Genomic DNA, 20,981 nt, shown 5'->3' on the forward strand with positions numbered 1-20,981 from the left:
ATGGCGTCGCAGGCCGTGCGCACACCGCTACCTAAAGTTGTGCTCACGCGGATTCCCCCTAGAGCACTGCAGCCCCCGCATGCGGCAGCGAATATGAATCGCGCGCCTACGGCGCGGTACCAAGGCCCCCTGTTTTCGCTGCGCTTATACCCGCTGGAAGGCATCGACGTGGGCGCACGCCAGCAGACGATGCCGAAGGTGTACGGACCGCCGTGGCTGCCCTGGCCGCCCGACCCAGCGACAAGCCCGCTGCGGCAAAAGCGGCGCATGCGCATGTATATCCCGGCATCGAACACGTACCATCTTCGCACCACCGTGTTTGTGAGCAAGAAACGCGTGCACAAACTCGCCGTTGTGCGGAACAGGTGCCGCACACAACTCACATCCTCGCTCAAGCGGCTTGTGCAGCAAGAGCACACGCCATTGCGCACACGTACGTCGTCGCGGCTGCTGACCCAAGTATACGCCTATATATTCTTTGCTTTTGCGCCGCTTTACGCAGCGCCGCAGTGCGAGATCATAGCTGAACTGCGCCGAGCAATGCACGCCGTCGCGTTGCGCACCGCGCCGCGGCCACGCCACCCTGCACGACCCGTCGCGCGACGCGCCGAATCGGGCGGATCGCCGGAATAACAATGACCACGTGCGTGGAAGACCCGGCTGGATTTTCAAGCCGTCTGTCGTTTGCGTGTACGCTCGTCCCAATGTCCCAAACGCAACCCTCGTCCTCTGCAAAGCCGCCCGGTGGGCCGGAGAAGGAGGCGCATTCTGGCGGCCAGAAGGAGGGCCTACCACAGCCGGCCATAGCCGCGAGTGCGAAGCCCAAAGTGCACCCCGCGGTGATTATTAGCATTTGGATCGCGCTGAGCAGCAGCGTGATTGTGTACAATAAGTAAGTGCGCGCACAGGCTCACACTAGATACGTGCTGGATAATCTCAAGTATCCCTACCCAGTGTTCCTTACAACATTCCACATGGCGTTTGCCGCCATCGGCACGCGCGTCTTGGCGCGCTACACGACGCTCCTCAAAGGCCTGAGCAATGTAGAGATGAACATGGAGCGCTGGACACGCAATATCTTGCCGATTGGTGCGCTCTTTTCAGGGAGTCTTGTGTTCAGCAACATGGCGTACCTCTCTCTCAACGTGAGCTTTATCCAGATGCTCAAGGCGTTCACCCCCGTCGCCGTGCTGCTCATTTCGTTTGCGTTTGGGCTGAAGAAGCTGTCGGGGACGCTGACCATGATCGTCGCGATGATTTCTGTCGGCGTGTGTCTTGCATCGTACGGCGAAGTGGACTTTGACATCACTGGATTCGTCTACCAGGTCCTTGCCATTGCGTTTGAAAGCACGCGGCTCGTCATGGTGCAGGTGCTGCTGCAAGGCCTCAAGATGGACCCCCTCGTGAGTCTCTACTACTTCTCGCCCGTTTGTGCCGCGCTGAACATGTGCCTTTTGCCGTTTACCGAGGGGCTCGCCCCGTTCCGCTCACTCGCCCAGCTGGGCCCGGTCGTGCTACTGAGTAATGCAGGCGTCGCGTTTGGGCTGAACATCGCGTCGGTGTTTTTGATCGGCGCTGCATCCTCGCTCACGCTCACGCTTGCCGGCGTGCTCAAGGATATCCTGCTCATTCTCGGGTCCATGTGGATCTTGGGGAGCAGGGTCACGGGCCTGCAGTTTATTGGGTACGCCATTGCCCTTGGCGGTCTTGTCCTGTTCAAGACACACAAGGGATAATGCGTCGCACTGCTCGCCATTTCTCTCTTTATATTCACATGGCCGAACACTTCCTTCACTCGTAGCTTGCATACCAATTGACTTGGCTGGAAGACGTGCGTCGCTAGCGCGGCCCACTTGCTCGCCCTTGCAGGATAGCTGTCCCATACTCCGTTCGCGGCCGTGTCCTCTAGTCATTCCACCTTCATTTCAGCGTTTACTGCACGGCCACATTCCCGGTCGCACACCACACGCACATACCTACATGCTTCTGCCTTTGCTTCCTCACACTGCATACTCCCTACTTTTTCTTCCGTGCACACGCCGCACCGGCAATGTACACTCGAGGACGTACGCTTGGCTTTCGCGCTCCACGCTTCGCTCCGCACGCTTCGGCACGACATGCGTCCATGGAATTGGCTGGGCTTGCTCGCCTTCTGCATCCTGTACCAGCACACGCCGCGCCGCATCGTCCACACCGCACAATTTTGCCGCCCATACACTCCCGCCGCACTTTACATCAATCCACGTCCCCAGCTCGATCTCGTGAATCCGTAGGCGCAACGCGTCTTCTTTGCGCTGCGCCTCTTCTTTGGCATGGCGCGGGTTGTGTGCACGGCACAGCGCTACAGGGCCCTCTACATCCGCCGTCTCTGCGTTGTGGAAATCGAGGAACCAGCCGCTATCCTGCTCCAATGCACAGCCAACATGCGCGGTGCGTGTGCATTTACCTTTGGTGCACTGGATCTTGGCCCCGTGCTTTGCACCGTCAGGATCCTTGCATAGCTGGCACTTGAGCGCCCACCGTGCAGGCTCAATCGCCGCTGCGCCCTCGATGTATTCGCCCGTGGCGTCGAGCCAGGTCTCTGGGAGAAAGCCAGCGCATATGCGGTGGGCATACACAGCGCCGTCTTGCAGCGCCGCAACGCTCTTCTTCGAGGCAGGAGCTTGCTCGAGCGCTTGCACGGCATCTGTACGCAAGCGCGCCCTATCGTGCGCATCGCTCGCGGTGCAGAATACACACACATACGCGCCGCCGCCTGCCTCGGCGTCCTTTACTTTTCGACGCTTGCGCGGCGCACCGTGCGCTGCTGGCGGCGCGGGGGGCCGCCCCAGAATCTCGTCTACATCAAAGTGCACACTTTCCTGTGCGAGCGCACATTTGCAGTAGTCCGCCGCACGCCCAATTTCCACCCACGAGGGGAGTGCGAAATTGACACTTTCGGCACAGTTGAAGCCGAGATTGTAGCCGGCATGGTATCCATACGGATAGGTGATTACAAACTCGTGTGCATGCTGGACGAGCCGCAACGGCCGCACACCTTGGGACTGCAGGAACGACGGCGAGGCAAGGAAGGATTTATGCCGCATGAAGTGCGCGCACTGCCGCGAGTCTGCAGGGAATGCTGCCGCCATCACAGACTCAAACCGAGCACGGTCTGCTTGGCGGATCGCGTACCACTGCTTCGGCGCGCCAAAGTGCAGGTAGTTGATCGAGTAGAGATCCATGTCCTCTACATGCCACGCAAACGATGCACGCCACATGCCAAAGTAGAGGTACGGCGTGGTGACGCCGGGAAGCGCATGGTTTAGCTTGCGCGAAAGAAGACTGTCGAGCGTGCCGACGTTCCATGATTTCGTCCGCGCGTCGTACAGGGTGCCTTGCAGATCTGCACCGTACATGGGCGGGCGCCCAAAGTTGAGCGAGCGCCAGTACTCACTTTCGATCGCGCGGCACGCCGCTACGTCCCACGCAGCGGGCGACGGAGGCGCAATGCCGGCGGCGCGCTCTGCGTCCAAGAGTGCTTCTTGGGTCCACGCGCGGCGAAAGTCAAATGCTTGCCATTCTCCAGCGCTGGTTTTACGGTTCGATTTGGCGTGCTTGGACGGCGCACACACCTCGGCGCCCGAGCCCGCGCTGCGAGTGCGCACACCGCCCTGCGATACCGGTGCCGATGCAGGGGCATTTTCGTACGCACGGCTCTGTGCATGCATGCGCTCCGCCTCGCGATCCGCCTCGACCTTGCGCTGGATACGCGACATGGACGGTCCCCGCTGCGCTGCATCATTGCACACATCGGCCCATTGCTTGGCATCCCATACCTTGGACGTGCGTGTGACGTTGGCCTGTTTCCACTGGCCGGGGCCGGCGGGGATGAAATGCTGTTGGATTGCGTTGCGAATATGGACCTTGTCAATGGCAGGTGCGTTGGATGACTGGCCAGCAGCGATGCTCGGCAGCGCGTCGATCCATTCCTGCGGTGGGATAATCTTCACGATCCCGCTCTGCATGCCAAAGCGATCGATTGCTTGGCAGAACGTGTAAAAGTCTTGGAATTGGGCCATGGTCGGTGTAAATACCGGGATGCCATGCTCAGGGGGAGTGCCGTGGGTATTCTCTTCAGCGTACGCGTCCATGGGATAGTAGTACGCCGGCTGGATGTTGTCCAAGGAAGGAGGTGCCGCCTTCGTGTCGCTGGCCGGCAGCGGCGCAGCGTCTACACTGCTTTGCGTTCGATGCTCAGCACCGTCCCAAGATGCGTGCACTTGCACATCGCCACGCGGCCCGCGCAGATCTTGTCCCAGTCCAGGGACGTGCCTGGGCAGCGGTGGCGCCAGCATGCGGACGTGGCCTGCGACACGATCGCGTGGAGAGTAGCTTACTTAAGCAAATGCGTGGGCCAGCGCGGCGCCGCTGGTTGCCTCATGTCCAAAGCGGCGGCGAATGCGGGCAAGGCGCACGACTACAAGGCGCACTTTACACGCACACGGACCAAGTACGATAAAGCCAAAGCAGTACGTATGGATGCTAACTGACCGCAGCGGCAGGCGCACGTCGAGGCTACCGCGACCAAAGCGGTCGTCAAACAGCAGGCATTGCAGGAAGAGGTCGAGTGCGTATTGCCGTCTACTCACACAGCTTCTTGCTCGATGCATTAGAGGAGCTGCGCGATAAAGGCGCGGCCGGCTCCGTACCGCTGTACCGGGGGGCGCAGCACAGAGATGAACGTGCGCACGGCCGCGCACCTACGGATGTGATGCACGAGGAACCTGCACACGAAGAACCTGCACATGAGCACTACACACAAAAAGACGTTGCTCACCATGCTTCGCGCGACGCAGACGCAGACGCAGACGCAGTGCCTGGAGACAAGCACGATACGCTGCACGCGACGGAGGGTGCCCCCGCTCCCCGGATCCAAGATATCTCTGCGCTACTCGACCAGTCCTCCGAGAACAGCAAGCGCTCTCGCGGAGAATCGCTTGGCCCATCCTCTCCTGGGCACACACCAGAGGCACAAGCGCCGCCCAAGCGTCCCAAGCGCGCATAGCTCTGTAGACTAGCCACGTGCCTCCACGTCTTCTTTTGCTGCGATGCTGCGTTGGACTCCGCGGCCAGTGCTGCGCGCGGGATGGCGCGGCGTGCGGCATGCCGCATCGAGTCCCCCTTTCCGGCCATTGCCTGACATGTCCGTAGCATGGACTGCTGCGCCTGACGATATTGCGGCGGCGCGGCAAAGTGCGCAGGAGCGCAAGATGCGCTTCCACGAAGCGGACGCTGCTGGACTGGCTGCGCTGCACGCCGAGCTCGCTGCGCTGCGCAAACAGATACATGCGCTGGAAGCAGCACAGCGCGAGGCAGGCTCTACCATTCAAAAATCCGCGAAGCTCGCACAATCTGATCCTGCGTCGCATGCAGCGCTCGAAGCAGCGCGCGAAGAGGCGCGGCTGCTGCGGACACAACTGCGCGCTGCATCACGCACGATAGACGAGCTGCACGCCAGGTCTTTGGCTGTGCGGAGCGCATGGCCGAACCGGATCCATGCGGTGTCCCCGCGCGGCGACGAGCGCTGCAATACCGTAGTTGGCCTGCACGACGCACGCCCCACAGCGCTGCAGACGCCGCTGGTGGTGCCCTCGCTGCCGTGCACACAAGAAGCACTGGATACAAATGAAGCTATGCAAAAAGCGCTAAAACGCGATCCTGCGCGCGACCATTTGGTGTTGGCCGACGCCCTGCGCGACGGTGGCCTCGATATCGCGGCAGGGATCAGCACGACGGGCCCGTCGTGGCCGTACATGCTCGGCACACTGTCGCTCCTGGAGCATGCTTTGGCGAACTACGCGCTGTCCATAGCGATCAAGCACCACTTCACGCCCGTATCGGTTCCCGACGTTGTCAAGACGGAGATTGCAGAGCGGTGTGGCTTTCAGCCGCGCGACGACGCCGCGGCGCAGACGTATTTTGTGCGTGCGCGGGAAGAAGAGGAGGCCCGCTTGTGCCTTGCTGGGACAGCAGAGATTCCGCTTGCGGGGCTTGTTGCGAAGCGCACCTTTGCCGCGCGCACGTCTGCAACATGCGGCGTGGGAGGAATGGCGCTTCCGGTGCGTCTTGCTGCGCTCAGCCATGCGTTCCGCGCAGAGGCCGGCGCTCGAGGCGCCGATACGCGGGGACTTTACCGGCTCCACCAGTTTACCAAAGTCGAGATGTTTGTCGTGACGGGTGCGGAGGACAGCGATGCGATGCTCGAGACATTGCGCGCGGTGCAGGAGGAGATTGTGGGAGGTCTTGGCCTGCAATACCGGGTCCTTGATATGGCGACAGAGGAGCTGGGCGCGAGCGCATACCGCAAATACGATATCGAGGCCTGGATGCCCGGCCGCGGCGCATGGGGCGAGATCAGCTCCGCGTCGAACTGCACGGATTTCCAGGCACGGCGCTTGGCGATCAAGTACCGCGCTGCGGGGCTGGGCGACGAGGGAAAGCAGCCCAAGCTCCGGTATGCTCATACGCTGAATGCGACGGCCGCTGCGATCCCACGGCTGATTCTCGCGCTGTTGGAGACGTACCCTACTACCGATGCACTTGCATTGCCGAGCTCTTTGCGGCCATTCTGGCTCGGGGACGCGCATGTGGCATGGATGGACCCTGCGGGCAAAAAGGGGGCGCCGCACGCCGCAGACGGCCCGCAGATTGTACGCCATGCGCATCGGCTCCCACGGCGTGGCATGCACACCGCTGCTCGACGCGGTGCGCCGCGCAGTTTCCCACGCCCCAAGCGCCGCCTGTTCCGCCTCCACACCTCCGCACGCCTCCACAATACCAAAGATACCTACCAAGCGCGCCTGCGCGCCGTGGCGACGCGCATAGGCGCCGAGCCCGGCACGCTTCTCCTTGCGTTTCTCCTCCTGCACGAGTTTACTGCGATACTTCCCATCTTTGCCTTTGCCGCCCTCTTTGCCCTTCTCGGCGGCGGCGATGCACTGCTGCACCTCGTCGATACATGCAGCACCGCCTTCGACGCCGATACAGAGGCACATCCGCTCCGCCAGAAACTTGCTTCATGGAGCGCTACGGGCCGCCGATTTGGTGCACGTCTTGCGCAACGTACTGATGCGTGGCTCTTTGGCGCAGACGACGCCAAAACACATCCCACCTCGGCGGTGTGGCTCTCGAGCATTGCCGCAGCATACGTCCTTGTAAAGCTGCTGCTCCCTGTGCGCCTTGCGCTCTGCTTTGCGTGGGCTCCTGCCCTCGCCACGCGTTTTCTCCATCCCCTCTGGCGGCTGGTGCGCCGTACGTAGCGGCCGTGCACATAGGTTAGTCAGCACGACCATGTCGAAACTGCTCGTCTTGGACGGCGTGGGCGATGCAAGCGATGCAGCGCGATCTGCCATGGCACACATCGCTGGGCATGCATACGACGTACAAGCAACCGATGCCAGTGTACTTGCATGCGATCCATGGGCGCAAAGCACAGCGCTGGTCGTGCTTCCCGACGCAGCGCCCGCCGTGTATACCGAAGCCATGCAGCGTGTGCATACGCTTGCAGGCGGCAAAAAGACGCGCGTACACGCTGCTCTGCTACCATATATTCTCTGCGGCGGCAGCGTGCTTGCTATGGGCGGCGCTGCAACGTTTGCGTGCCCCGACATGGCCGGCGATGCATCGATGCACGGCGGACCGAGCGCGGTGCTTGGCCACGCGTGCAGCGCAGAGGTGCTTGAGACGTTTGAAGGTGCGCCTGGGCGTGCCTCGCGCGTTGTGCTGTGCAGGGTAGGCCAAGGTAAGGTGCTCCTTGTGGGCTGCGGTACACTCTGTGCGAACAACGCGCCCGCCCTCGCGCCGTGGCTCGGCCAAGCGCTTGGCTTGGACGTGGCTTCTACGGCACCGCGCAGCATCACAAACCCCCCGCGCCTCACTCCGTGGCTGCTTGCGAGCCGCTCACAGGCGTTGCTCGACCAGTTCACCGCCCCCCTCACTGCGTCCCCTTTTTGGGACATTTCCCAGCGCGCGCCGTTTTTGCACCGCGCACTGAGCGCGTGGCGCCTTGTTGCCAACGTGCACGACACACACAGCGACTACGCCATCGTGCAGTGTGCTGCGCCGGCAAAAGCACTGCCCGCCCTGACTGACGCGTGCCTCAATGCGGACTATGCATTGTACCAGGATGCACTGGCGCGGGTGCCCAACGTGCTGGTCGTGCTGGGCCCCGATGCCCGGTTGCTGATGCCGGACGATGCAGCGCAAGCGTCGCGCGTCGCGCCGTACTTTGTTCTTCCGCACTACTTTGACGCACTGCAGCGCGCGCGCGCGGCCATGCGCCATTGTCCCATGCCGTGGCCGCACACGCCGAGCGAACAAGTAGGCGACTTGCTCCTCTACGGCCAAGTGGTGACCAGTACGCAGACCATGCTGGAAAAAAATGCCGCGTTCCTGCGCGCATGCCCGCTGGGCACGACGCTTGTGGCCACGCACCAAGTCGCGCCACGCGCGCGCGGCAGCAATGCGTGGATCTCTCCGTGTGGATGCTTGCAGTTTTCCACACGGCTTGCGCTCCCCGCGCGTGCCGGCGCCAAGGCCGTGTTTCTGCAGTACCTCGTAGCCCTCGCTGTGGTGTATGGCCTGAGCACGCTCATGGGCCCCACCGGCGCCTGTTTGCAGGGCCGCATACGGATCAAGTGGCCCAACGACGTGTACGCGCAAGTGCCAGAGAAGCCTGCGGATGGCGTTTGTGTCACACGCACCGAGCACGGCGAGACGCGTCACTATGTCAAGATCGGCGGGATTCTCGTGCATGCCTTGTACATGCAAGGGAAGTACGATTTGGTCGTTGGGTGCGGCGTCAACTGCCTAAACGAGCAGCCGACGACGTCGATTAGCAAGCTTGTGCGCGCGTATGGAAGCGGCGAGGTGACGCAGGAGCAGTGCGCGGGCGCCATTTTTGCCGCGTTCGACTCTCTTGTGCACGCCTTCCAAGCGGCGCACTACAGTTTCGCGCCGTTTGCCAAGGCCTACCAAGCCGCGTGGCTCCACGACGACCAGGAGATTGGGCTCGAGGACCATGGCAACGTGCGCGTGCGCGTTGTGGGCCTCACTAGCGACTATGGACTCCTGCGCACCGCTCCCCTCGGCGCTGCTGTGCGCGCGAGCGACGCGGAGGCATGGGGCGACGCGACACAGCCCGGCTTTATCGATCTGCAGCCCGACGGAAACTCGTTTGATATGCTGCAAAACATGATGCGTACCAAAACATGACTGTGCAAAGCATGCTGTGCAAAACATGACTATGCGACGTATCTATACACCCCGCGCTCTCCTTCGACGCGTTCCATAAGGTCCTTGGGTCAGCACACAGCTACAGCTACATACCTTTTCAATCAGCCGCTCAAACGCCTTCTTTAGCTCGGATGCGTCGACGGCAAAGCGCAGCTTGCTCTGCTGCACGACAGCGTGCATGAGCTCTGTGTGAGCGATGGTCTTGCGCGCTTTGAGGATGCGCATCACGGCAGCCTGCAGAATCAGCTCACGGTCGATGAATACACGCTCTTCCGTGGTGCGCTGTTCCTCTGCCGTCTCTTTGTACTGGATTTGGTTGATGCGGATCCGCTTGCGGTCGTTCTTGAGCGCCTCGTTGATGGTAAATGTATCGCTTTCGAGCACGTCCCTTCCTTGCGGATGCTTGCGCAGCACACGCGTCGGGATGGCACCGCTCGCGAGGCTCTGCAGCGTGCGCTTGAGCGTGCTCGGCTCCAGCTGCGTCTGCGCGCGGATCGTCTCGTAGCCGATCGCTTCGCCGCGCTTGGCGTGATTAAAGACAAACAAGACGGCGGCCTGGAACGTGCTAATGTACAGCTCGCGCACGCCGGCCTTGCCGAGGTCGACGGTGACGACCAGGTAGCCCAAGGCGTGCCGCCAGGAGAGCGAGCGGCCGGAATGGACAGTGGCATAAAACGCTTCGTAGTCGTGCATGGCGTCCATCATGGGCGGTGGCAGCGCTACGTGCACGTCGGGAAACGTCGGCCAGTGCGCCTGGGTCAGGACATGCACGTCAAAGTCAAACGGCAGGCGCGTGTCGCGGTCGGAGAAGGCGGCCATGAGCCCATTGGAAAGCTGCATATCCTTGAGCATCGTCTCCAGCTTCTCGGTAAAGTCGGGGCCCGCCTCGCGCTTGAGCTTCAGCAGCATGGAGCGCTCCGCTTCGTCGGACGCAGAGCGCGAGAGGAGCAAGCGCCGCGCAAAACAACGTTTGTAAAACTCCTCAAACATGTCTTTGTCGTGCATGTGGCGAAAGAGGGAGAGCGCATTGTCCATGCACTGCTCCAGCTGCACGTCCGACATGATCTTGTTGCCGCCGCGCAGCTTGACGTCGATATACTGCGCGAGGAGCTCGGCAGGTTTGCCGCCGCGCGCATTGACCACCGCCTCAAACGTATCGCGGATCGCGTGCTGCATGGTGCGATCATGCTGCAACCCCTCGGCCCAGAGGTCGCGCGTCTCGTCCTGGAACGCAACAAGGCGCTCCATCATGGTATCTTGCGCCCCTTGGACCAGCGCCATACCCCGCTCGTGTACATAGTCGCGCAGCGCCGCGCGCAGCGCATCGAGCACGTCGGAGCGCGCGAGGAGGTGATAGAGCATCGAGCACGTCGAGTAAGCGTGCTGCTCAGCCAGCAGTGGTACAAGGCCAGTAAGCTGCGCGACATGCTCCGACACAAGCGTGCGCTGCATCGCTTGCAACACACGCTCTGCCTCTGCGCCGTACAGCCAGTCTTTCCACGCGTCTTCGCACAGGATGCATGCGTACATGGCACTGATGTGCGCCCCTGGATCCGTTTCGTAGAATTCATGCGCTAGTGTCGTATAATATGCGGACGCCTGTGCCGCCAGCATACCACACACACGCTCGTACAGGCCCAGCGCGCGGAGCATGCGCAGCACGCTTTGCAGCGAGCGCACGAGGCTTGTCTCGTGCGGCGCTTCTCGCAGCTGCTGCGCCACCGCGCAGACACTCTGCATGAGCACTGGCTCTACGCGGAGCACTTGGAGCTGGCGCTGCAGGTGCGCAAAGCACACAGACTCGAGCGACGTGCCGACCTTGGCGGCGTACCACGCACCGCCAAGGAGCGGCGCAAGCAGCTGCTCGACACGCGCGAGCTTCGCTACGTACGACTGCCACATGCACTCAAGGTGCAGTGCGACATTATTCGGCGGCGTGCGCTTCAAACACGCATCGACTTCTGCGTCGAGGAGACGCCGCAGGCGCGCCACGGATGTATTGTACACATGCTGCATCGCCGCGGTATCCTGCAGCGCACACACATCCTGCACAGCACGGTACAGCCGCTGCAGCGGGCAGTGGTGAAGCGTGCCGAGCATCAGCGCGCCGACCACCTCGTCCATCGCCGCTTTGCTGGGCATCAGCGGCGCGGCGCATGGCGGCGTCGGGGCGCCGGAAATCGCGAGTTTCGGCGTAGCGCCGCTGGTGCGTGGAAAGGCACGCGCAATGCCCATCCACGCATCGCGCGCATCGCCCGTGTGCACATTCCCGAGACTCTGCGCGAGTGCGCCACTCGCGCCTCGTCGCATGGCTGCGCTGCGCCGCGCTGCGCTGCGCTGCGCCGCCTCCACTCTGCCACGTGCAAATCGCGCACCGCAGCGGCGCTCCACCGCCTGGGACCTGCTCGCCCACGGCACGATGAAGATTACAAAGACGCCGAAGCGAAAACCCGAGGTTTTCGCGGAGGTCGCTTCGTTATGTGCGCGGGTGGCACAGGCTTCCGATGCGGAGCTCGCTGATGTGTTGCTTGGTGTGCAGCAATGGGAATGGCCGCGCGGGGATTTGTATACGTGGACGGGCGTGCTGAACCGGTTCGATGCGCTCTTGGAAGAAGTGTGTACCACGCATAGCTTCGATCCACTGCAGAGCGGTGCGTTTTCACCGGATAGCAAGCACCTTCTTCTCAGCATCTTGCACTTTTCCCTCCTGTTGCTGGAGAACTGTATGAATCGGAAACTGTACGCGTCGTACGAATGGCTCGACAAACTTTTGGCCACGAGCGACTGGGACGTGCTCCGCGCTGTGCTGCATCTGCTGCTGCTTCCTGCACAGCAGTACAGCGGCTCGGGCAACCCACGCCACGAGCTTCCGGTGCGCCGCGCGCGGCTCGCAGCGCTCGCCACCGTATGGCCGCCACGCGATGCTGGCATAGGCTTCTTGCCAGTTGCCTCAGAGTCTGCGCCGCCGCTTCCAGCCGCGCTGCAGACCGTGCATACCCACTACTACCGACGACGGAGCGTGAAAACGGGCGATGCGCCTGGGACGCCGGCCAAAGAAGGCCTTGTGCGCGTCCAGATCGATCTCCATAGCGACCCTCGCACGCCCACCGAGATCGTCGAGGCGACGCCAGACCGTGCGTTTATGTCGCACGACGAGCTTTTTGAGCTGTACCAAAAGGTGCGTGTCACGTTGGCCTACAGCCATCCGCACACACGCCGCCAGAGCCTTGTGTGCCGCCTGCTTGCCATGGCGTGCTTCTCGCACACGATGAACGACGCCATGGCAAACGCGCGCCTCTTTTTGGTGGAGCCAAATTTGATTCCCCGCCTCGTCGACCTCGTCGAGCCGCGCCTGGGCCTGGACGGCTGGATCCAAAGCGCGGCGCTCTATGCGCTCGAGAGCATGGCGCACTTTCGGCACCGGCTCCAAGAGATTCTAGCGGCCCTGAATGCATCTGTCAGCCACGGCGTCCTGCTGCAGAGTCTCGGGGTGGTGACCGAAAAGCTCTGCGCGCTGTCCGAACCCGATGCGAAGCTTGCCGTGTACGTCGACAGCCTCATGACGCTGGTTGCCTACCTCGTCACCACCGTAACCGGAAGTACCATGATCGTGGGCGCCGGTCTGATGCCGTACCTTATCGAGCTCGCCAAGCTCGGACAGTCGCCGCATTTCCTAGCGCAGCGCACGGCGTCGCGCGCGGTGGGCTTGCTAGACAATTTGATGTTTGCCTATCCCCCATCTTTTGCGCCGTTTCTCGACGCAAAAGGCCCGGACGAAATGGTGTCCTGCGTTCAGATTATGGCCACGCACGGCAGTACGCTCCACGCACCGCTCGCTTTTGGCCAAACCACGTTTTTGCGCAACATTTTGAAAATGTTTATGCACCTCATGGCCATGCCGGGAACGGGCGATGGGCTGCGCACCCTTGTTGATACCTCCCTCCTGGACTCGATCCGTGTCATTATGGAGCACCGCACCGTGTTTGGCCCCCAAGTGCTTTCGCTCGCCGTGAGCATCATGGCGACGTTTGTGCACAACGAGCCGACGCTATTGACCATCATCCAGGAAAAAGGCCTTTCCCACGTATTTATCCAGCTCGTCCTCTCCGACACAGAGCCGAACTTTGAGCTGATCACCGCGATTACCACGGCCATCGGCGCCTTGTGCCTCAACACTGCGGGTCTCGAGCAGGTGGCTGCGACGCCCCTCGTCGCCAACCTGCTCGGCATCCTCCACTCGCCGCGACACCAAAAAATTTTGCTCGACCGCGACAATGCGAACGCGTTTGGCGCATCGATCGACGAGCTCGTCCGCCACCACCCCTCGCTGAATGCGGGCCTGCAAGGCGGCATCGCTGACGCGATGCATCACGCACACAAAGAGGCGCAGCAGTTTACGCCGCCCGCCGACGAGGCAGAGCGCGCGCACTATGTCTTGCTCCCGGTAGACCAAGCGGCGCCCATTGCCCTGCACCCTACCATCCGCGTCCAAGACGTAAAGCTCGACGAGCCCGACAATTTCCTCTCGGACGCGATTCCCCGCGAGATCAATCCTGCCGTGGCGCAGTTTGACGTGGTGTGCCGCTTCCTCGAAGGCCTTTTCCGCACGCCGCAGCACTGCAAAGCGTTTATCGAGTGCGACGGTCTCGCGCACATCTTGCGCTTTTACTCCACACCCTGCCTCACCTACAACTTTGCCGCATCCTCTCCGGCCGACTCGTTTGTCACCCTGCTGCGGCAGATGACCGACATCAGCCCCGGCTCGGTGATCGTCGCGCTCCTGCGCGAAATACACGCCTCGATCGCGCCCATGGCGCCATTCACCCAAGGCGACACACAAGCCAAGTCGATCTACGCCACGCTCCTTGCGCCGTCGGCAGACGCACTTTCCGAGGCAAATACCATCTTTCGCACGCTCGTGAGCCTGAATGTGCGCGCACACCTCTTGTCGGATATCTGCCAGACATTCAGCTTCGCCGGCATCAAGCTCCCCCTCCAGTTTTTGCAAACGCTCAACGACGGCGGCAGCAACGTGGTGGGACTGCAGCCCTTGTCCGATTTGCACCGTGCGTGCGCATTTGAAAACTTCTTGCTCAAGGCCGCCGTGGCCGACGCGCAGCCTGGCGAAGGGACGCCGCTTGCGCGGAACATCACCGCTGTCAGCTATCTCGCCTCTCAAATCCCCATCTCTTTGCGCGCATTTTTCGCCGAAACGGTGCGTATGCTGAATCCGCGGCGCACCGTCGAAGTGGCATACCGCCCCGCGGCGATGAAAACAGCCGCAGACGTCGGTACCATTTTGCACAAACTCGTGTTGCTGCGCGCGACGCCCAACGCGATAAACAACACTGCCGAGCTTGCCTACGAGCTCCAGGTGGTGCACGGGCTTTTGTTTGGCGAGCGGGCGCCCACGATGCACGTCCAGACCATTGTGCTCGTATCGTTTGACCGCGAAGGCGGCATCGACGCGCTGTTCGCCAGGCTGTACGAGCTCCTCACCATCCTGCAGCACCACACGCCGCTCCATGTCGACGAGGCCAGCATCACGGGCCATGCGAACCATGCGCTGCGCATCGGCCTCGACATTGTCTACCGCCTTGTCAATGCCCGCTCGCTCATCGAGTCGCAGCACACCGCGGTTTTGCAGCAGCGCGACATGAACGAGCCCTTCGATCCGCGCTACATGCTTATTTCCCTGCGTGCCAAGTCGTTTGCATTCCTCCGCACGCTGTGGGATGCGCCGTGGCTTGCACAGCTGCCGCTCCCGACGATCCGTCTGCTGAGCGACGGCTTGCTGGTGGTGCTCAAGGCAGACAGCGAAGTGGCGCCGCGCCGCGCGGAAGAGCCGCCCGGCGCTGGGAACACGTCATTGTTGAGCTCTGCTTTCGGCTCTTTTCCACGGCGCACCTCGCCGCTTGGGATGCGCGAGCGCCAAGTAGCGGTGGACGAGACACGCGTCGAGCAGCTTGTCGAGATGGGCTTTTCGCGCGGCAGTGCGCGCCGTGCTTTGCAGCGCACGCACAACAACATCAGCGCCGCCACCGAGCACATTTTCCAGCACCCTGAGCTGGCCGACGAGCGCGACGAGCTGCCCAATGTTGAGGCAGACGCCTCGGAAGAGATGGACGAGGACGGGGCGCACGATGCGGCGAACCCACTCGCCATGCTCGCTCCATACATACTAGCCAATGCAAACGAGCCCGAGGCGAAGCAGCACCCCGAAAAAGAAACGCTGGATCGCGCGCGCGACACGTTCAAACAGCACATGTTTGCGCGCGCATTGGCGCTCGCCGACGCGCATGAGCCGTACGTATTTGACGTGAAAAACATATTTCTTTTCCTTGCCAAGACCAAGGACGAGTCGCGCAAGCTGTGGGAAGGGGTGGTGCAGGGCGTCGAGTCGGATGTAGACGTGTTTGGGGACGCACAGCATTTCCTTGCCGTGCGCCTGCACCTCGCTGCGATTCTGCTCGCGGCAGAGGAGGTGCAGGTGCAGCTTGCTTGGGACATGCTTCCTTCGTTTTGCCAAACGCTCACGCAGCTGGTCGAGCAGCAGTCGCATGCAATGGACCGGAAAGCTTCTTGGTTTACGCCTGCGCTCCTCTGTCTTTCCATCGCGCTCGGTATGGCCGAGGAGATGACAGAGCCCAAGCTTGGCGAGGAGCCCATGCCGCTCATGCCTGCAGAGCACGCCACGTTTCTGCATACGATGCGCACTGCGCTTCTCGCGCCAGCGCTTGGATTCCTCGAGGCGCACGAAAAGATTTCGCACGATGCGCTTCTGGGCGTGTACCGTCTCTTGGTGCTGATTACACGCGAGGCGTCTGCCTCCGCGTCGTTTTTCGCGCAGCAAGGTGTGCCCATGCTCCTTGCGCCCTTTCAAGCGCGCCAGCAGGGCCAGGCATCGGGCTGTCAGCGATTTGCAGTGATGGTGCTGCGGCACGTTGTGGAGTACGCTGGTATTGTTGACGCGCTCATGCAGCGCGAGATCCATGTCTGGGTCGCGAATCAGTTCCGCGCACGCAACTCTGAGAGCGCGAGTTTTACGCGCGGGATGGCGTATGCGGTGTCGCGCGACATGCACGCGTTTGTGCGTGCTGCAGAGAAGCAGGTCGAGATTCTTGATTTTGAAGAGGGCAAGAATCAGGCCTACTTGCGGCTGCGCAGTACCGAGGCGCCGCCATTGGACGACGTGTCGGGGGTGGAAGCGCCTGTGGCAAAGGTGGTGCAGCACCTCTTGACCGAGCTTGTGCGTGTGATGAACGAGCGGGGCGGAGAGGAGGAGGAGGAGGAGAAGGAGAAAAATGTGCTTGGCAGTGCGCAAAAAAGCCCGGCTGCAGAGGATGTGCATATCACGGTGGAATCAAGGGGCTCTTCTACGATGGAACTGGGCGACTTTTCTGCAGAGGCCGCAGCGGATTCTGAGGATACCTCTGTAGAGGCCGCAGAATCCGTGCATCCTGCTGCAAACGCTGCAGTGGAACCAGAAACGCCGTCTTCCCCCTCCGCCCCACTCTCGGAAGCCGAAGCACGTCTCTCGTACATGTACTTTCTCCTCCAGAGTATTGCCGAGCTTGTCTCTTCCTACGTGAGCTGCAAGCAAAGCTTCCTCCTTTTCCATGCCAAGATGGACGACGATACGCGCTCCCGCTCCATCCTCTCCATCTTCTTGCACCGCCTCGTTCCCGCTGGATTCTTGAAAAACTTTCCTGAGACAGCGCTGCGCAAACGCATGGCCGAGTCGAATCTTGCGATGATGGTCCTTGTTGGCCTCACCGCCGATCCTGCGCCCGCGCCCGAGGCTCGCCAAGTGCCAGAGTCGCTGGTCGCCGTGCGGAAAAGCGTGCTGGACCATTTGCATCGAGTGCTGCGCGACGCGACACTCTCCACCGAGCCCATCGAGCTGCGCTACGGCCGCCTCTACGCCTTCTCTGACCTGTGCACCCGGCTCCTCACTGCGCAGCCGCACCAAGCGAGCACCAGCGCCATGACCAAGCAGCACACCGAAGTTGCGCTGCACATGGCCAAGACCATGCTCGAGAAAAACTTTGTCACGGTGCTTACCAGCTCGCTCGCCGACGTCGATTTGAACATGCCTTCGGTCAAGTCTCTCCTCGACGCCGTCCTTCGCCCCTTGGAGCACTTGACCAAAGTCGCGATGAAGATGGCCAAGTCTGCGCGGCGCATTGCCGAAGAAGAAGCCGAGGCGGAGCAGCAGTCCTCCACGGACCTCGACGAGGGTACAGATGCATCCATGTCCACCGATGCCTTTGACGAGGACGACGAGGAAGAGGAGGCGACTGCGCCTGATTTCTACCGCAACTCGAGCCTTGGCATGCACACGGGCGAGATGGAACATGGCGCGTACGACGACGAGGACGTGAGCGAAGAGGAAGAAGAGGACGACATGGACATGGAAGAGTACGACTCCGAGTCCGGCTCCGAGCTCAGTACGGACGAGGAAGGCCTCGATGGCGATGCTGCACACGTCGTCGAAGTCATGGACGAAGACAGCCAAGGGAGCGAGGAGAGCCAAGACAGTGACCAAGGGAGTGGTTCGGAAGAATTCGACGACCTCTACGACGAAGCGCTCTCCGAACGCGACTACGACTACGTGGTCGAAGATGACGAGCACGAGCAAGAGGCCAACGACGTCGGCGACATCCTCGAGGCGATCGACGGCATGGAGGCCGGCGGCGTCCTCGACGAGAACGACGAGGAATCTATCCAGGAGGATTTGTTTGACCAGGACGCCATCGATCAGCTCGAGCTCGAGGACGACAGCCAGTGGCCTCCCCTCCCCAACCACGGCGCAGCGCCGAGCTGGGACTGGATCCAGCCCGGACGCCGCGGCCCGCGGCCGCTGCAGGCGCCTCCCGTGCACCCGTCCACCTTTTTCCTCACAGGAGAAGCCGACGCACAGCGCCCTCTCCGCGACCAGCACGAAGAGGGCTCGCCTGATGCCGCCTTCCACCCCCTCCTCGACGATCCCGACGCCAACGAGCACGGGCCGCGCCGCAATATGATGCACAATGCGGGCTTCCAGGACATGGCGCGCAATATGGAGATGCTTGTGGGCGGCAACACCATGCAGGTCCTCGAAATGCTCCTGCACCGCGGCGCCCAGCACGGTCAGGACGCAAATATCCGCATCGAAATGCCGCAGAACGGCCGCGGCTTTCCGCGGATGCACATCACCAATCTGGGCGAGGGCCCGGCGCGCCCGGCGCAGCCGCGGCGGCGCACGTCGGACATGGTCGCCGAAGCGCATCGCTTTACGGTGCTGCCCACCAACCTGCGCTGGGCAGAAGAGGCGCGCCTGGCGCACGGCTTGTGCACCAACGAGTACGCCGAGTCTGTGCGCCACCACCTGATCAATGCACTTTTGCCTGCGTACCGCGAGCGCAAGCGCAGCGAGACGAGTGCACGCCACGAAAACGAGCAGGCGCTGCAGAAAACCAAGGATATGCGCGACGAGACTGCGAAGCAGCTCTCGGACAGCAAGCGCAAGCTGCAAGCGCTCGAAGACGCTGGCGATGCGCCGCAACGCACCGACGCGCAGCCCTCCGCGCCTTCTGACGCGCCGCGCGTCACTGTCTCGGTCCACGGCGAAACGGTGGACTTGACCGATACCGGGATCGATCCCACCTTCCTCGAGGCCCTCCCCGACGAGCTGCGCGAAGAAGCGCTTCTTGGCCAGCAGCCCGGCACACGCTTGAGCGACGCACCGATGATTGCGCCCGACTTTTTAAACGTACTTCCCGCTGCACTGCGCCGCGAAATCGCAGCGGCCGGCACCGGCAGCAGCGGCGATGGAGAAGCATCGCGCCCTGCGCCTGCGCCTGCGCCTGCGCGCGAGCCGACGTCGCTGCCGAGCACACCGAAGCCCAAAGGCGATCTTCCGCGCGACACGATTCAACTGCTCGATGGTGCGGGCATTGCCACGCTCGTGCGTCTCCTCTACTTTCCCCAGCCCGTCGCGCGCTCGTCCCTGCTGCACAAGGTGCTGAGCCACCTTTCAGAGAATGGAAAGACCCGCGCAGAGCTCCTCCAGCTTCTGCTCATGGTTCTCTCGGAAGGCACTGGGAATACCAGTGCGGTAGACCGCTCTTTTTCCGCGATGAGCTCTAAAGCGGCGCGTGCGCTGAGCACGCCGCAGCGCACGCCCAAACGCGCCCTGCCTTGTGCACGGCAGTCTGCGCCGCTCTCGCTGATCGGGGAGGAAGCGCCGCATTTGATTGCCGCGCGCACCATCGAGACGCTCTCGAGCCTTGTGCATGCCAATGACCACGTCGCGCTCTTCTTCCTCACCGACGATATCCGCGGCAAACGACGCGGGAAAGGCGAAGTACGCACGCCGGTGAATGTGCTCTTAACGCTGCTGGAGAAAGACTCGATCCTCTCCAGCGTCCAGCTTGTCGACGCGCTTATCGCGCTCCTCAATGCCGTCACGAGACCGCTGAGCGCTGCGCGGAAGGACGAGGGAGCGATGCTTGGTGCTACGTTAGGGGGGCAGTACCACAGCGCAGAAGTCGCGCCTGTGCCGGCAGAGCATCTCAGCGATATTGTGCGGCCACTGCGCACGGCCATGTCCTCGCGTGGGTTCCAGAATACGCTCAGCGTCGCTGCACACCTCGCACGACTTCGAGGCGCGCGCGACGTGCTTAGCGATGCGCTCCAGCAAGAAGCAAACGCTGCCTCTGCGCTGCTGGTCACCGACTTGGACGTGCTTATCCAGTCGCTGCCGCCCGCAGCAGCGCAGGCAGCGTCGCCGCCGCGCATGCCTTCCTCGCCGCTGGCCAAGCTCGCAAGTCCAACGAGTGCACAGGCGCGGTTTCTCCGGTGCCTTCGCGCGCTGGACTACTTGTACATGGGCAAATAGGCCGCTATAGCACATGCCGCGTACACAATACGTTTCTACAGCGCACTACTTTCCATCCCCGCCGCTCCGCACGTCCGTCGCGCGCCGACGTCGACCTCGTCAATGGGCGCGCCGCTCGGCGCAGGCGCATCGCTGTTCCGCTCGCTCGTCGCAGCGGGCGTATCGAATGCGACGCGCCTATATTCTTCCTCGTCCACCTCCGGTGCCGTATCCATGCCCAGCAGTGAACGCAGCATCGTGTTCTCTGCACGCAGCTGCTCGATCTCTGTCGCTTGCTCCATCGCACAATGACTGCTCTCCGCATCCTCCTCCTCGCCATCGACGACGTGAAGTGCGTCGCGTAGGAGCGAGCCGAGACGGAGCAGCGCAACATCTTCGCTCCGCTGCCCTTTCTGTACAACCTCGTCCAGCTCGTGCGTTTTTCGCTCGATGCGCGTCTCGTAGTATGCACACAGATCGAGTCCATACTGCTGTGCCGCGTGGGAGAATGCACGGAATTTGCTCATCACCGTCTCCAGTGTCAGCTCGTACTCGCGCAGCAGTGAGCCAAGCTGCTTGGACTCAAACGAGAGGGTCGTGTTCTCTACCGCAAGCTGCGCATTCAGCTTTTCCAGCTCCGAGGTAAATGTCTCGTGCGATAGGTCGACATTGAAACGGCGCAGCGCGTACCCGCTCTTTGCATGGATCGCTTGCCCTTGCAGGCCATCTACTTTTTGCTTCAAAATATCACACGCTTGCTTGTTCACCGTCAGCTGCGCAGACAAGTCCAGGATCATGGACCAGAGCCGCTCCTCTGTCTCGGCCCCCCGACCGGCCATGGTGG

The 20,981-nt window shown here is 62.0% G+C and overlaps 8 protein-coding genes across 8 annotated transcripts; 5 read left to right on the forward strand and 3 right to left on the reverse strand.

The window, feature by feature from the left end:
- MVES1_002721 (uncharacterized protein) lies at positions 1–1,736 on the forward strand (the record flags this gene model as incomplete). The annotated part of the gene is made up of 4 exons (XM_056207544.1): positions 1–433; positions 461–509; positions 674–892; positions 920–1,736. The coding sequence occupies 4 exons, from the start codon at positions 1–3 to the stop codon at positions 1,734–1,736; spliced, it is 1,518 nt and encodes a 505-aa protein (XP_056063519.1).
- A 264-nt stretch (positions 1,737–2,000) lies between these two features.
- On the reverse strand, positions 2,001–4,337 carry MVES1_002722 (uncharacterized protein; the record flags this gene model as incomplete). Its single annotated transcript, XM_056207545.1, has 1 exon — positions 2,001–4,337. One exon carries the CDS (start codon positions 4,335–4,337, stop codon positions 2,001–2,003), a length of 2,337 nt encoding a protein of 778 aa, XP_056063520.1.
- An 84-nt stretch (positions 4,338–4,421) lies between these two features.
- Positions 4,422–5,047, forward strand: MVES1_002723 (uncharacterized protein; the record flags this gene model as incomplete). Its single annotated transcript, XM_056207546.1, has 3 exons — positions 4,422–4,511; positions 4,539–4,609; positions 4,636–5,047. The coding sequence occupies 3 exons, from the start codon at positions 4,422–4,424 to the stop codon at positions 5,045–5,047; spliced, it is 573 nt and encodes a 190-aa protein (XP_056063521.1).
- A 43-nt stretch (positions 5,048–5,090) lies between these two features.
- Positions 5,091–7,301, forward strand: DIA4 (serine--tRNA ligase; the record flags this gene model as incomplete). The annotated part of the gene is made up of 1 exon (XM_056207547.1): positions 5,091–7,301. One exon carries the CDS (start codon positions 5,091–5,093, stop codon positions 7,299–7,301), a length of 2,211 nt encoding a protein of 736 aa, XP_056063522.1.
- Positions 7,302–7,332: 31 nt separating this feature from the next.
- MVES1_002725 (uncharacterized protein) lies at positions 7,333–9,255 on the forward strand (the record flags this gene model as incomplete). The annotated part of the gene is made up of 1 exon (XM_056207548.1): positions 7,333–9,255. One exon carries the CDS (start codon positions 7,333–7,335, stop codon positions 9,253–9,255), a length of 1,923 nt encoding a protein of 640 aa, XP_056063523.1.
- A 29-nt stretch (positions 9,256–9,284) lies between these two features.
- Positions 9,285–11,586, reverse strand: MVES1_002726 (uncharacterized protein; the record flags this gene model as incomplete). Its single annotated transcript, XM_056207549.1, has 2 exons — positions 9,285–9,338; positions 9,370–11,586. 2 exons carry the CDS (start codon positions 11,584–11,586, stop codon positions 9,285–9,287), a joined length of 2,271 nt encoding a protein of 756 aa, XP_056063524.1.
- A 109-nt stretch (positions 11,587–11,695) lies between these two features.
- Positions 11,696–20,158, forward strand: MVES1_002727 (HECT-type E3 ubiquitin transferase; the record flags this gene model as incomplete). Its single annotated transcript, XM_056207550.1, has 1 exon — positions 11,696–20,158. The coding sequence occupies one exon, from the start codon at positions 11,696–11,698 to the stop codon at positions 20,156–20,158; it is 8,463 nt and encodes a 2,820-aa protein (XP_056063525.1).
- Positions 20,159–20,193: 35 nt separating this feature from the next.
- MVES1_002728 (uncharacterized protein) lies at positions 20,194–20,976 on the reverse strand (the record flags this gene model as incomplete). Its single annotated transcript, XM_056207551.1, has 1 exon — positions 20,194–20,976. The coding sequence occupies one exon, from the start codon at positions 20,974–20,976 to the stop codon at positions 20,194–20,196; it is 783 nt and encodes a 260-aa protein (XP_056063526.1).
- Positions 20,977–20,981: the final 5 nt, after the last annotated feature.

Source organism: Malassezia vespertilionis, chromosome 5, assembly GCF_029542925.1.
Source record: "Malassezia vespertilionis chromosome 5, complete sequence".
NCBI classification, from domain to species: domain Eukaryota; kingdom Fungi; phylum Basidiomycota; class Malasseziomycetes; order Malasseziales; family Malasseziaceae; genus Malassezia; species Malassezia vespertilionis.